Source organism: Glandiceps talaboti, chromosome 13, assembly GCF_964340395.1.
Source record: "Glandiceps talaboti chromosome 13, keGlaTala1.1, whole genome shotgun sequence".
Classification (NCBI taxonomy): Eukaryota; Metazoa; Hemichordata; class Enteropneusta; family Spengelidae; genus Glandiceps; species Glandiceps talaboti.
The window spans coordinates 1,232,758-1,248,110 of record NC_135561.1 but is presented as its reverse complement, the minus strand read 5'-3'; the positions used below and the strand labels follow the sequence as shown (position 1 = coordinate 1,248,110).

The 15,353-nt window shown below is 35.1% G+C and overlaps 1 protein-coding gene across 3 annotated transcripts in view; it reads left to right on the top strand.

The window, feature by feature from the left end:
- LOC144444509 (uncharacterized) overlaps positions 1 to 15,353 on the top strand; it is a 64,242-nt gene that overhangs the window by 27,960 nt on the left and 20,929 nt on the right. For 2 of the 3 annotated variants that reach the window (XR_013481847.1, XM_078133947.1), the window contains exons 3-7: positions 3,477 to 3,616; positions 4,173 to 4,315; positions 6,833 to 7,078; positions 11,754 to 11,834; positions 13,903 to 14,046. Coding sequence is in view for 2 of the 3 variants with exons in the window: in XM_078133947.1 (XP_077990073.1) it covers positions 3,477 to 3,616; positions 4,173 to 4,315; positions 6,833 to 7,078; positions 11,754 to 11,834; positions 13,903 to 14,046 (754 nt within the window). In the remaining variant the exon portion in view is untranslated. The remainder of the gene's footprint in view (positions 1 to 3,476; positions 3,617 to 4,172; positions 4,316 to 6,832; positions 7,079 to 11,753; positions 11,835 to 13,902; positions 14,047 to 15,353) is intronic. The other variant, XM_078133948.1, reaches the window with a different exon arrangement.

The window sequence follows — 15,353 nt, the reverse complement described above, 5'->3', positions numbered from 1 at the left end:
AAATTTTTATCAACTTATCAACATCTCAGTAGTAACTACAAGAGCTGTAATCACAGAAGGACTGAAAGTTTTGCGTCAAAATTTGGTTAGGTATTCAGTAATCGCATTGATGCCAAACCCCTCCCCCTAAACGAACTAAGTTCGCTTATTGAGTGTGTATGACATTGTGCGATTGTTCCTAAGTAATATTACAATCTACTGTAATATAATTACTAGTATAGTTGAGAGGGTACAGTTTAATGTTATTCCCCAATATTTGTCTTCATTCAGCCAAGAAAACTAAAGGTGACATACATGTAAGATGCTGTGTCACTTCAAGTCAAAGTAGTGGTATCTCACAAACCGTTATCCTTAGGAGGAGAATTTTCTGGATAAATGAAGAAAATTGTGGGAGAATAATATTACCTATGTAAGCTTGATTTAAGACAAAATTAGGGAAGAATAATATTACCTATGTATGCTTGATTTAAGACAAAATTAGGGGAAAAAAGCTGCAATAATTATGAATACTTGAACTCATTCAAGTACGACAAAACCAATGATTTAGACACATGCTGTTTTGATGCAGTACAACCGGAATATTAACTCTGTTTATTTTTGATTTACACATGGTATAACAGATATTCTCCATAGACGTGAATTATGTGTGCCCATACTTGATTGCTAGACAGGTATCATGTCATAACATACAAACAAACAAACATTTGTTGTTAACCTACATTAGTTTATTGATTCAACACATTTTAAAATTGAAATTGAGGTATGTGTATTGTTTACCCACAAGTCTGTCAAGTACAGGTGTTTCCTTTACAAAATATCAAGTTGTTTTTCTTCACTGATTTCTTGGAAAACTAACGGACAAATCACTACAAAAATTTTTTTTTTGTTATCCTAATATCCACAGCATCTACAGGTATGCGGCAAATTATTGTTACGGAGAGTGTTCAATTCTTTATTGACTTTGAGCAATTTATGCTTCTCAGTATAATATAATGAAGAAAAAACTATACATCACAAAAAAAATACTTAACACAACATAACTGGTTTACATGCACCTAGTGGGTGAGTCTTGCTAACTCATAATTTCAGTGAATTCATGGCTGTCACAAAACATAACTAGTATACAAGGACCTAGTGTGTGAGTCTTGCTAACTCATGATTTTGGTAAATTTTTGGCTGTCACAAAACATAACTAGTACACATGGATCTAGTGGGTGAATTCATGGCTGTCACAAAACATAACTAGTATACAAGGACCTAGTGTGTGAGTCTTGCTAACTCATAATTTCAGTGAATTCATGGCTGTCACAAAACATAACTAGTATACAAGGACCTAGTGGGTGAGTCTTGCTAACTCATAATTTCGGTGAATTTTTGGCTGTCACAAAACATAACTAGTACACATGGATCTAGTGGGTGAATTCATGGCTGTCACTTTGGGTCCCACTTTTCAAACCTAGCCTGGTACACTTACAACAAAACATTTCCTGCACTGTAGTACAGAACATTATGGATTTCTAAGGTCACCACAAACACAGGCACATTTCTAGTTTGTATATTTACACAACAGACCCTTACCAAACTACACCTGCTTGACTTGTGATTTTGGCCCCAAGCTTGCATATACATTAATATAATTTACATACTTCTTTTCAAAAGTATAGATTTATGTTATGAATATATGTTTAAAATAATATTTCATTGTGTGATTTTGAAAACATGTACCACTCGTTGCTTAGTCTTGATTCTTTGTAAGTTGCAATGTCATGATTAACTGGAAGACGTGCAATTTAGTGAGGGTCCATCATATTTTCTTGTGGAAATGTCAACGTCAACCAGCCCAACTCCTCTCTGTTATTGGTCACTCACTTATTTAGGGAAATCAGATTAAATATGTGAGATTTATGTGTGTCTCTGCAAAAACTTTCGATAAAATCTCAGGAAATATCATGTTGAAAGAACAGGATCCCTCATTAGCGATCTTGTCATCCTTAGGGTGTTACCATAGAAACCATTTAGTTTTAATTGGATCTGCATCATCGTGTAGTGGTAGAGTTCCATTATGTATCATCTTGCATTTCCTTGTCTACCCATATTAAGTGTTGTGTTTGCGGAAGTACGTAGATAAATTCTACCCGAGTTCTATACAGTTTCTAAATTTTCTCTCCTGTAATAGTAATCTGTGTTCCCCAGAACAAAGTAAGTGGAATGTGTGCCCTCTTGTAATTTCTCTGAACAAGGTAACAGGGGTACTGAGTCCTCTTGTAATTTCTGTGTTCTCTCTGAACAAGGTAACAAGTGCAAGACCATTTTCTAATTTCTCTGTTCTCTATAACCATGGTAACAGGAGTGCATAGCCCTTTGTAATTTCCATATTCTCCCTAAGCAAGAAAACTGTTCCTGCTTACGGTGTTCTTCCGTAAGAAGGAAACACGAGTACCAAGTGTCTTAAAGAAAATTAGGTGTCATAACACTCCAGTGGAAATGTCAAAACTTTATCTCAATAGTTTCTGGATTCCTGAAGCAATTCTTGAAGTTTCTAAATGTCAAATGTTGCTGTGATCTGTTCTTCACCAGCAAACACTGTACACTAGCAAACAATACATAGTGTAGTATTACACACTATAGAGTAGTGCTGCCAGGCCCTTGTCTATTACACACTATAGAGTACTGCTGCCAGGCCCTTGTCTATCACACACATTCACATATTTTTATCAAGAAAGAAGAAATTGAGATGATAAACAATGAAATATAGATTTGACTGAATTGTCAAATCCTTGAATGTCTATGTCAAGAAGTCATACATCATTCATCATTGAATTATTGCACTAAGTCCACATTGAAAACCAAAAACAGAAAGATATGGAATATTCTTGTATGATTTGCCAATGTCACTTTGTCTGTTGCTGTCTGTGTGGCTGTGTCTGTAAGGCTGTGCCTGTGTGGCTGTGCCTGTGTGGCTGTGTCTGTATGGCTGTGCCTGTGTGGCTGTGGCTGTGGCTGTGTCTGTATGGCTATGTCTGTGGCTGTGTCTGTTCTTTCATTTGAATATGTGTGTCTGGGTATTTGTTAGATGTTATGTGACTATGCAAGAGAGGGCGGGATGGAGAGGTAAAAGGAGGGAGGGTGAGGAAGGGGTGAGGGAGGGAGAGGTATAATGTAGGAGGAAGGGAGAGAGGTAAGAGGGAGGGGTGACAAGGAAGGGGTGAGGGGAAAGAAGGAGAGAGAGGAGGGGATGGCATCACAGACAACGATCAATCATGTCAATGGTATTGTGGACAACTTTCAACCAAAACCTCCATGGATGATTGCCCATAGTTAAAGCAACACTTTATGGAATAATATATATGTTTTTGAATGGCTATTTAGTCATTGAATTCCTCAAGGCAAAATGATCACCTAATCTGAACATATTCTATGTTTGTAAATGATCATACACTGTCATTATAAATCTGTATGTTGAAATCTTGTTCCAGAGCATGTATGGCAAGTGAGTGTGAAACCCCGAGGACTGGGCAGCAGTAAGAACCTACAAGGATCCTATCGTCTTTGTCTCACATCAACCACTGTCAATTTAGTCAAGATGAGTGTTGAAAATGAAGACATGGTGTTCCCAGTAAGTCAATTTAACTTTCTCTATTGTCTGGTGCATTTGTAATTACACTGCCAATTACTGTACTGTTTTTAAGCCGTAGGTGATAAGAAACATGTAATTTTGTTTAAATGCAATGAAATGTATATTGATTGATTGATTGATTGATTGATTGATTGATATCTCTGCAACTATAGTCTGATAGAAATTTGCAAACTTTTTACTAACAACATTATCTTGTCCTTGGCCCATGGGTTTACCTCGTTCCTGTTCTCATTGCTGTTGTGTTGTTGGTAACGGAAATGTTACCTTGTTCCTCTTGCAGAGAAGATACCTTATTCCTGGTGTGTTTTCTTGGATTTGAATGTTACCTCCTTCCTTTTGTGTTGTTTGGGAAACCAATTTATTAACCTCTTGGTATTAGAATTGTAGTTACATGATTGTGTATAACAACAAATGAGAAATTTCCCTCTATCCAGAACAGTTTAATCATGGAGATATGACAACTCAAAGATTTGATAGTGGACATCTCAATCCTGTACAATGAATGTCTTATATTAATACACTGTATATTTCACAGCTGAGCAGTGTAAGACGTTGTGGCCATTCTGATTGTTTCTTCTTCATGGAGGTTGGAAGATCAGCCATGACTGGTGCTGGGGAACTATGGATGTTGGTAGAAGATACTCTTATAGCTCAAAATATGCATGAATCTATCCTCAAGTAAGAACTTTAAGTGTGTTTAAATCGAAGCAATTTTGAGCGTTGTCTCACAAAATGGTTTTAATATATGGTTTATAATGAACAGTATCCAATATTTACTGATATTCACTATTTTTAGTGTTTTTGTATTGTGTGATGTTTGTGTGTGTGTGTGTGTGTGTGTGTGTGTGTAGGTTGTGTGTGTATGTATGTATGTATGTATGTGTGTGTGTTTGTGTTTGTGTGTGTGTGTGTGTGTGTGTGTGTGTGTGTGTGTGTGTGTGTGTGTGTGTGTGTGTGTGTGTGTGGGAGGGGGGATGCTTGAGTGCGTGCATACATATTTATGTATTCAGTTGAGTTTTATATGTATTATGAGTCATAATTCTAAAGTTTGCAAATCATATATCTGGCCAGGGATGCAATATTTGTTCTCAATAGCTTGATGTAGCCTTGAAAATGTAGCTTTCTCCAGAAAGATGAAAAAAAGGAACATGTTTACCTGTTAAGTTCTTTGTGAGAGGTTCACTGTACCCTAGTTATCTTGTGCAATTGATAAAATATGTAAAAAAAAACCTTGCAGCTTTTAAGGAATCCATTTGTTATTATTACTAGAAAGTATATAGATTGTCAGATTGTATGCTCAGATGTAGAAATCTATAAATCAATGTGTTTGTCTTAAAAAATTATAGTTTTCTATTTTTGTTTCAAGGCCATAGATGTGGTCTGTAAGATGTGTCTAGGTGCCTATTTATTTAGTTTGATCAAGGAGAAATACGGAGGACAGGGACAGATAGACAGATAGCAACAGAGATAGAGACAGACAGACAGAGAGACAAACAGACAGATAGAAACAGAGACAGACAGATAGAGACAGACAGACAGACATACAGACAGAAACAGACAGAGAGACAGACAGATAGACAGACAGATAGAAAAAGAGACAGACAAGACAGAGACAGACAGATAGACAGAGACAGACAGATAGAAACAGAGAGACAGACAGACAGACAGACAGACAGACAGACAGACAGACAGACAGACAGACAGACAAAGCAAAGGAGAGGGTGAGAGACAGAGACAGATGAGAGAGAAGGGGTGAAAATGAGGGGAGATTGAAGGGAGAGGACAAACATGTATATAATTGAGGACAATTAACTTTCAACCAAAGCCTCCATGGATGATAACATACATACATGTATGCATTACATCATGGATATATATACAGTTTTAGATATTAGTCAGTATGAGATTGAGTGTATGAGAGAGTGGGTGGTTTGATAGAAAACACTATTGTATCTTATATTCTATCACTTCTCCTTTATCTCAAACATCTGGATTTATATTGAAATAAAAGTCAATCACACCCAATCTGATCAATAATTTATATTGATCAGATTGTTATCATGCTGTGTTAGCTAGATTTTTAGTTTAACATCAAACAGAGAATTTCATCAGTGTGATCTATAGCGTTATATTTGATAGATGTATGCAGTGAAAGATAAAGAGATAATTACAATCATGGTAACTTTTGATATCAACGGAAACAACGCAAATAGAGATAATTCAGAGTAGCTGTTCAGTCAAATAATGACTATATAGGAAACCATGGAAACTATAGTAAACAATGGTAAACATCCTGTGGTTGATGTAATATTGCACAAGTGTAGGTCTGTGCTTTTCACTGGATGCAGTTTTAAGTCTTGATGTAATTAGACATTAATGATAAGTGCATGTAGTACATGAGAATGATAGATGAAGGCATACTAAAATCAACCACTTAACTTGAGGGAAAATAAAGATATTAAAATCAACCACATAACTTGAGGGAAAATAAAGATATTAAAATCAACCACTTAACTTGAGGGAAAATAAAGATATTAAAATCAACCACTTAACTTGAGGGAAAATAAAGATATTAAAATCAACCACATAACTTGAGGGAAAATAAAGATATTAAAATCAACCACTTAAACTTGAGGGAAAATAAAGATATTAAAATCAACCACTTAACTTGAGGGAAAATAAAGATATTAAAATCAACCACTTAACTTGAGGGAAAATAAAGATATTAAAATCAACCACTTAACTTGAGGGAAAATAAAGTATCATAGGTTGTTTTTTGACAATAGCCTAACATATCAAAGCTCAAAGGTACGACAAGGTTAGTCACTTAAAATGTGATCAAATTTTTGGGTAGCAACTGTTTGTAGTTATAATAATTCACATTATGCAGCACCTTCAAAGATTCAAGTCCGTGAGGCACATACGTATGTGCATGCGTGCATGTGTGTGTGTGTGTGTGTGTGTGTGTGTGTGTGTGTGTGTGTGTGTGTGTGTGTGTGTGTGTGTGTGTGTGTGTGTGTGTGTGCATGCATGCATACATAGAAATACACACACACACACACACACACACACACACACACACACACACATACACACAATGCACCATGCATATGCCAGCGTATTTCAAAATGTAAAATAAAAGTCTTTCTAAAAATTCTTACCAATTCAGTTATTCCCTTTATAATCTGTTCACAGTGCTATGAGGAACATGAGTCAACTAGATGATGACATGCGCCCTCGCAGTCGCAGTACAGGTGCATCTAATCCTGATGTGGTGAATGCAATATCTGTACCGCGACGACCAGGCACTCCAGGTACACCTGGCAGCATGCCAGCTATGGCTAGTAGACTTGGTCGTACAAGATGCGACAGTATGCCGGCACATTCCCGGACAACTACAGGGAGTAAGGAAGACATCCGAGGAGATCGTAGTCCTGGCAGGTTAGTGTTGGATTGTTATATAGATGTTAGTTATACTGTTGCAATGCTGCACATAGCGCATGAAGTGCAAACTAACACACAGCTATGAAATAAACAAATATATAAGGAGAATGTGAATGGCTAGAAAGGTATCCCCCACAATGGCATAGTTGTTGTACCCCTGAATGGCATAGTTGTTGCCCCGCTGAATGGCATAGTTGTTGCCCCCCTAAATGTCATAATTGTTATTTTAACTACATTTTGTTGGCTGTTGCTATAAATATGACACAGTGTCTATGGGTACTTCTGATGTAAGTGGTTTAAATCTGAGTGCCATTTTAAAGTCAAAAGTGATGATTTGTTAAACTTAGTCATCCTTAGAAAAACTACAAGATCACCGTCTTCTGTTTTTTTGTGTTATAAATTATGGTGAGACTTCAAAGCAGCCATATGGATGAGGAGTTGGAATTTATTTTGGATTTTTAATTTGTAGAACAATGTTATCATGGCTTCCTACTTGAAAAATCAACGTGAAACAACATAGGCAAAATTCTTGTTGGTAAGTTAATAAATTGCAAAGATTAATAAATGGGACAAACTTTTTACACATATTTTATCTTTTTGTAATGTTTTGAGTTACAACCACAGACTTGGTCTATGTTGTTTCACTTTGATTTTCAAGTAGGAAGGAGTAGTATCGTTGTTCTATAAATTAAAAGTACAAAATACCTTCCAAATCCTCATCCATATGACCATTTTATTGAATCAAATGATCTGCCATGACCAGTGCTATGCTCACTTTACAAACTATTGGTTCATTTCATTTCATTGCAACAATATATAAGTCCAAAATGTTCATCTTGTCCAAAGAAAACATTTTTTTTTTTTACAAATGAAGTTAAACTTTGAACTGAACCGAAATGCTTAAAAAAAGCTTTCAATCCAAGTCCTTCATGAATGTGAAGTGCTTGGTTTATGTATAGATGACTTAATATATTGTCCCAGACAGATGGTGAAGAGTACTGCCTGTCTATATTTAGAGATGATTGTAATGTTCTCATGTATATAGCATCTATGATAAACCAGTTTGGGTCTCCTATCCTGGATGGAAACATTCTCCGTTATCAGTTCTCTGTGTTCAAGATTCATTTGAGCATTTTGTTGCAGTACATTTACTTGTAAACTCTATCACCTGTCCAGACAAGTTTCCGTAACACATTTTTAGATTTTACAGTGGTCATTAATATATAAAATTATATATTTTTATATCTTGTGATAAGGTGTACAAATTGTCTGAAAGATTGGCTTGCCTCACTATGTCTTTATACTTTTCACTGGTAAAATACTGAAATTCTGAACTGTGCTGTTGAGGGCGCACTACTGTAGTTTACTTGTTCCTTCAATAGTGTACATCCCTTGCTAGGAATGTATAGTATAAAAACTTATCATCAGAAGGCTGGATAGACAATTTGATGTCTTCCCAAATGAAATTATTAATGATTATTATTATTGTTACTTTTTAAATGTAGTCCTGTTTATGTTAAAATGCTCAGTTTAATGTTTATTTTCTGTAGTTTTGTGTTGGTAATTGGAGTTTTCACGTTTTATGTTGTCACTTGATTTTGTGTGTTTTCAGTCATAAAGGTGGTGTTACTTGGACCTATACTGTTCATTTGTTTGTTGTCAATGTCATGTACTTTAATTTCCTCATATAACCATGTCGTCTATCTGTTCTGTATTCCATGATGTTAGTGGTTTGTACCAACCATGTTTGTAAGCCAGTAATTTTAATTTCTTTGGGTCTGTCTGTTCTGTATTCCATGATGTTAGTGGTTTGTACCAACCATGTTTGTAAGCCAGTAATTTTAATTTCTTTGGGTCTGTCTGTTCTGTATTCCTGGATGTTAGTGGTTTGTACCAACCATGTTTGTAAGCCAGTAATTTTAATTTCTTTGGGTCTGTCTGTTCTGTATTCCTGGATGTTAGTGGTTTATACCAACCATGTTTGTAAGCCAGTAATTTTGAGTTCTTTAGGGCTGTACTGTTCTGTACACCTGATATTTATTTGTCAGCTTCATACATTGTTAATCATTTCATGTGTATAATCTGTATGTCTATTTCATTAGTCCATTTTCATACATCAATTTATGGATAGTGTATATTGACTGATTCCAATTCTCAGTACCTGAAATGGAATTTTACTACCCCCCCTCCACCTAGGTATTGTAAAAATAACAAACATCAAATTTCTTAGTTGATACATTGATACATTGCATTACACATATATTACTATAGATAGATGTGAAGATAAGTCCTCCTTGTTCTATTTTGACCCTCTAGCATGAGTTGCTATTACAGGTATCACAAACAGTAGCACAATTCATTAAATCAAGTTATATTAACATAGTAATTTACATGTAAATGACACAAAAGGAAAAGATGCACAGAACAGTTCAACTTAAATATTTGTTAACATTATATATTTTCACTTCAAAAGTTCATTGACATGAAAAAAGACATTTTAGCTTGATGATATCATCCTCCATAGCAACCAAAATGTATATCTAATGAAACTCCATGACAACCAAAATGTATATCTAATGAAATTCCATGGCAACCAAAGTGTATATCCAGTGAGAAATGAAAGTGTTTTCTCTCTCTATGCTTCAAGAATGTGACCACCCTAAGTTCATAGATTTCTTTGAAGGCACCTTAAGTTTGTATTATTGTATAGAGGTAGCTCTAATTTGGCAGTATCCAAACGCTTGACAGAATTCTGAAATTACAAAAATAGCTATACATAATGAAAGTTTTCATATCTTGTTATGATATATTTAAACAATCTGAAATTACCATGTTGTGCATCACATGGTGTAGTCTTATGGCTTATTACATGGTTACTATGGTAACTAATGGTGAGTCTTATGTAGATTTATCTCTGTCAGCCAAACTGTTACATTAACATGAACTTTTCATATATTGCTAGCTACATACTACACATGATGTCTACAAACAACAAATACAGTGGTTACTATGGTGATAAATTGAGACTTAAAAAGATGCTTATTTTAATTTTAGGGAAAGAAATTCTTTTTGTAGGTTTATATGTGCTTGTATGTCATTTAAACTTTATGATAAGATGTTAGCAGAGAGCTGACAGTAGAGGCCAGATAGGCCTGAAGTCAGAATGAATCTATGAATCTATGTGTAGACTTGCATTTAATCCAAACTTTAATAAGTTAGAAAGGTCTCGTTGATATGTATTATAACACTGACCCCCCATGAAGGGTGGCTGCCTTCTTCTTGGGAGACAGTCACTGATATGTTTAAAGAATTATCCAGTATGAATACAAGAAAGATGACACAATAAGTTATACATGCATGATGCTTGCTTTTATAGTGCATTAAATATAGTACATGTATGCCTTGCTGTAGTACAGCCATAATGTAGTTACTATAGTAATTGTATTCCCAACAATTTATTCTACGATATGCTAAGACCTCGGACTTGCAGTGAGGGCGAAGGTCAAATTCGAGCCAAGATGGCTGGCTTAAGGTGACTATTTCATACAATTTGTTTTGATGTTATTATTTTTGTACTCTATATTTCTTACTCTCTTGTTTTTTTCTCACCATCAAATAAATATCCTTTAAAAGGTGGGCTCAAACAATTTTAAAACATTTTATTTTCCCTCTCTATATCAAACAATTTGCTCCTTTTGGTTCATACTGTTGATAATTTTAAACTTTTCCTGACCTTCCAGCAGGGGTTGGTTTTGGGGCTCCATAATTCTACCCACAAGACATGATAAAGGTTCCCTAACTTGGGTAGCAAACTTTGGTTTTGAGACTCCCTAACTTCTCCAGCTAGAGTTATACTAAGACTCCCTAACTTCTCTAGATATAGTTGTATTAAGACTCCCTAACTTCTCTAGTTATTGTTGTATGAAGACTCCCAAACGTCTCTAACTAGAGTTGTATTAAGACTCCCTAACTTCTCTAGCAAGAGTTGTATTAAGCCTCCCTAACTTTTCAAGTTTGTGGTGGTTTAAGGACCTTGTAACTTCAAAAGCTGATATTAGTAATAAGATTTGGTGTTGGTTGAGACTCCCTAACTTATCTGGTTTGAATTGTAATTTTACTCCCTAACTTGTGAAGTTGGTGTTAGTAATGACAAATCCTAACTGCTGAAGTATTGAAATTCCCTTACTTACCTGGCTAGACTTTACATTGAGAGTGCCTAACCTCCTGTAGTATTGTCATAATTGAGAGTGCCTAACCTCCTGTAGTATTGTCATTATTGAGAGTGCCTAACCTCTCTATCTTGCATTGGTATTGAGACTTCATAATCCCTTGCTAGAGTTGGTATTGAGCCTCCTTAACTTCTGTTTTATTATCAAGACTTGTTATTAATTTTTCTGGGACTCCATATCTGTTCTTAAAATGACAATTCTGTAGTGCATTCTTTATGTTGCATTGTTGTCTTACTATACTCCAAGTAGACTTGTTTGTTGGCATGCAGTGGTATCATAGCAACAGCTAACTAGCTGACATGACTGATTTGCATGATGTGGATTAACATACTTACATGTTGCCTAGCAACCACTACATACCACCACATAAAACCACTAGTTATTGGTTGAATAATTAGCATGCGTTCCGATGGCTGTTATTATGTTCCTTCCTTTCTATTCAGTATATTCAAACTTGGAAGTAGATTTCGACCACGGACAAGCAGTGAAGGCGACAAACATTATCGCAGCAATCGTCCTGACAGGTTTGTTATATTTTTAGTCACATGACCACTGTGTGACCCACAGCAACCAATTACATGGCACTTGTGTGACTTTTACTACTACTTCTAGCAGGTCACAGGTCACATAATTACTCATGACCCAAAATAGCCAGTTACACTACACATATTTTGGCAATTTGTTTTCCCATTTTTCAGGTTGAGTCTTGGTTTTCCTCTTTCAACTTTCATCTTTTTTTTCTAGATTCACAGAAATTGCTTTGAAATTTTTCATCCCAAATATTTATTTTGTTAGTTTTTTTCTTTTGCATAAATTTATGTTCAAATTTGACCTTTGACCCCAACTCACGTGTGTAGCTTGCTTTTTGAATGCATTGTAAAGTTTAGCTAAACTACCAAGATTTGGATACTAATTGCTGTTGGTGTACCAAAATGTTTATTTTGCCTCATTTTTCCTGATTATTATGATATCATGAATACTGTGGTGTGTTGATATATTCTCGACAGCAGGATATCTGGGTATTTAAATTTTACTGAAAACCTTTTACTCTCTATAACGCCTCTGAGATACAAATATGACAATTGATTGTTTCATAATGAGTCAGTTTTGTAATGTAAGAACAATATTCTCAGAAGATTGTTGCAATTTTTTTTTCAAAATTCAGATATCAGGCTTAATTTATTTTTATTTATTGTTTGAATCAGGCTCTAGGCCTGTGAATACAAGCTAAAAAAGTAGTGACAAAAATGAATGAAGAATATCTGTCCAAAACCTGGACTGGCCAACCCAGTTTACTTGGCCATCTACAAACATATTGATGTGGTACATAAACATGACATCACTGCTGTCGAGAATATTAGATTGAATAAATGTAGATTACATCAGACTTTGAGATGTTCTAGCTCTATTGTACAGCTTGTTACCATGGCAATGATTTGCTATCAAATCTCATATCCTCAATGTATATTGAATTGAAATCTCTGAAAGTTTGGACCTATACAATTCTCACTAATTTGAATAGTGCATTCCATGAGTCAGAACCAATCATTAAACTTGCTAGCTGTGCTTAGCCAATCAGAAATAACAACTTGCGCCCTGTTTTAACCAATCATAGATGACTTTCTATGCTTGTTCACCAATCAGAAATGATTGAACATGTTAATCTTGATTGCTTTTATAAAGCACATTGACATCACATTTTGCTCTGCTGTAAAAAACATGCATAGCTTTGCTAAAGCTGTAGAATTGTGCTAAGGACATATGATAGTTTGCTACTAACCATATTTATAACTCTAAATTCCTCAAACTTTGACCTTTAACCTCTAACCTGACACTGCCATACTGATCATTTCCCATAATGCAATTCTCCTAGCACTGTACACATTGGGGTTTAGACGATATCGGGTCAGTGAAACCATGCAAGATGGTGTAAATATGGCCGAATATCAGTCATGTACAATATGAACATTTGTTACAGAAGTAGTCTACAAACACGGATTACATGTCATTTTAGTAGTTAGCATTTTATTTACCCTTCAGTTGCATCACAGGGGATATGATCAGTGGCAAAATCGATATTTAAATTAGTGTGTTTGTTTGTTTGTTTGTTTGTTACTTTGTTTCATACAATTAAAATGTAGAGTGTCAAACAGTTATACAGTTTTCTTTTAAGGTTTGTTTGGTTGCTGTTTCTTTACACACATTGACCTATTTACACATTCTTTTTATTTTCATCATTTGTTTGTTTGTTTATTTCAACTTTGCTCATTCACTCACTCACTCACTCACTCACTCACTCACTCACTCACTCACTCACTCACTCAAATTGCACTTTACTACACAGGTACAAGATCACTTTTCTCATAATATTTATGACTAATTGAGTCATTCTAAAAATATAGATATTTGAAAACCTACTTGTTTCATTATCTTAACCTACATTTTTCTTGTCTTTTCATACTTCTTCCATCTTTGTCTATTCTTTGATGGTAAGACCACATTGGTTTTAAAATCTGTACACATTCCAGGTAGTCAACTTGAAAATTATGTGTTTAACCATAGTTTTTTATCTTCTGTGTTAATTCTTTGCAGTCCAAGCAAGTCAAGATCACGAACGCTGGGAAGCCAAGCTCGTAGCAGTCCCAGTACTGGAAGACTGCGCCCTCACACCATCATGTCACGGTCTGTATCTCAACCAATGTCACATTCTCCACCCGTTTCTAACAGTCCTCTAAGGTGAGCTGCATTTTTTAGGTTGTTAGAGGGACTCCTCATCACATGGTCCCCGAAGAACCAATCATAGCAAGAGAGTGGTTGTGTTGCAATGTTGTGACCCTCTAACTCACTAACCTTAGAGGTAGACTGCTTTGCTTGCCTGATGATGTCCTTATTTTATTTGAAATGTATTTACTGATTTGTCATTAAGACTGTTATGAACTGATTGTGTCCACAATTTCAACTCAAGAATTATGTAAGTAATTGTTATGACAAGCAGTTATTACAAAAATATGAATTTTCTGCAGAGATAGTCAATGCAATAGGCCGTATTTCAGTTAAATACCTTGCAGTCTTTTTTAGTGAACTTCTCTGGCATAACGAAAAAATGTTTTGTCTTTCTTATAATCAGAATATGTCCTTATTTAATTCAGTACAACTTCATGTCTACACAACAAAAAGTTGTTTTGAACAGCACTCCTAGTGGCATAACTAAAAATCTTTTGTTTTTTCTGATAACCAGAATATGTCCATATCAATCAAATTCAGTAAACAACAAGCTGTGTACACAACAAAAAGTTCTTTTGAACAGCACTCCTACTGGCAGCACTAAATAATCTTTTGTTTTTCTGACAACCATTTTATTCAGTATAATTCAGTACAATTATATCTTTCTACACCACAAGAAATTAAGAAGTCACAACACTTTAACTTGATCATGGACATCAGTACCATTTATCACAAAATTAAGAGTAACACAAGCAATATTGGTGAGATAGATTTAATGATAAATGAATAATTACATTTGAAAACAGTGAGTGACGTCATCTTTCAGTACTAATAGAGCTTTTTGCTTTTAACTGCAGTGTGGCTGATGGACTGACTGGACTTATCCACTTCACTCATGGCAGCCATCTTTGATTTCACTCACGGCAGCCATCTTTGATTTCACTCGTGGCAGCCATCTTTGATTTCACTCATAGAAGCCATCTTTGTTTTCATTCGTCTTGATCTGAATCAATTTATTTTATGGAATATTTCTGAAACCTGTTACACAATAAGATAAAAATTATCAAATATTTTTTTGTAAAAATCGAATTTCTGACAACAATATGGCAAGGTTTTTTTTGTAGTTTATTAGTAATATGTAGAAAGAATGAATTGTGTCTGGAAGCAGAACAGACTTGGAGGTTTACATGCAATGGGTGAAATTCAATATGGCTGTTCAGTGATCCAGTTACACATGCATACATTTTCCAAATCACTGATTCCTTACAACATCCTTCGTCTTGTCATTGTCATTGTAATTTGACAATTATGTACTATTA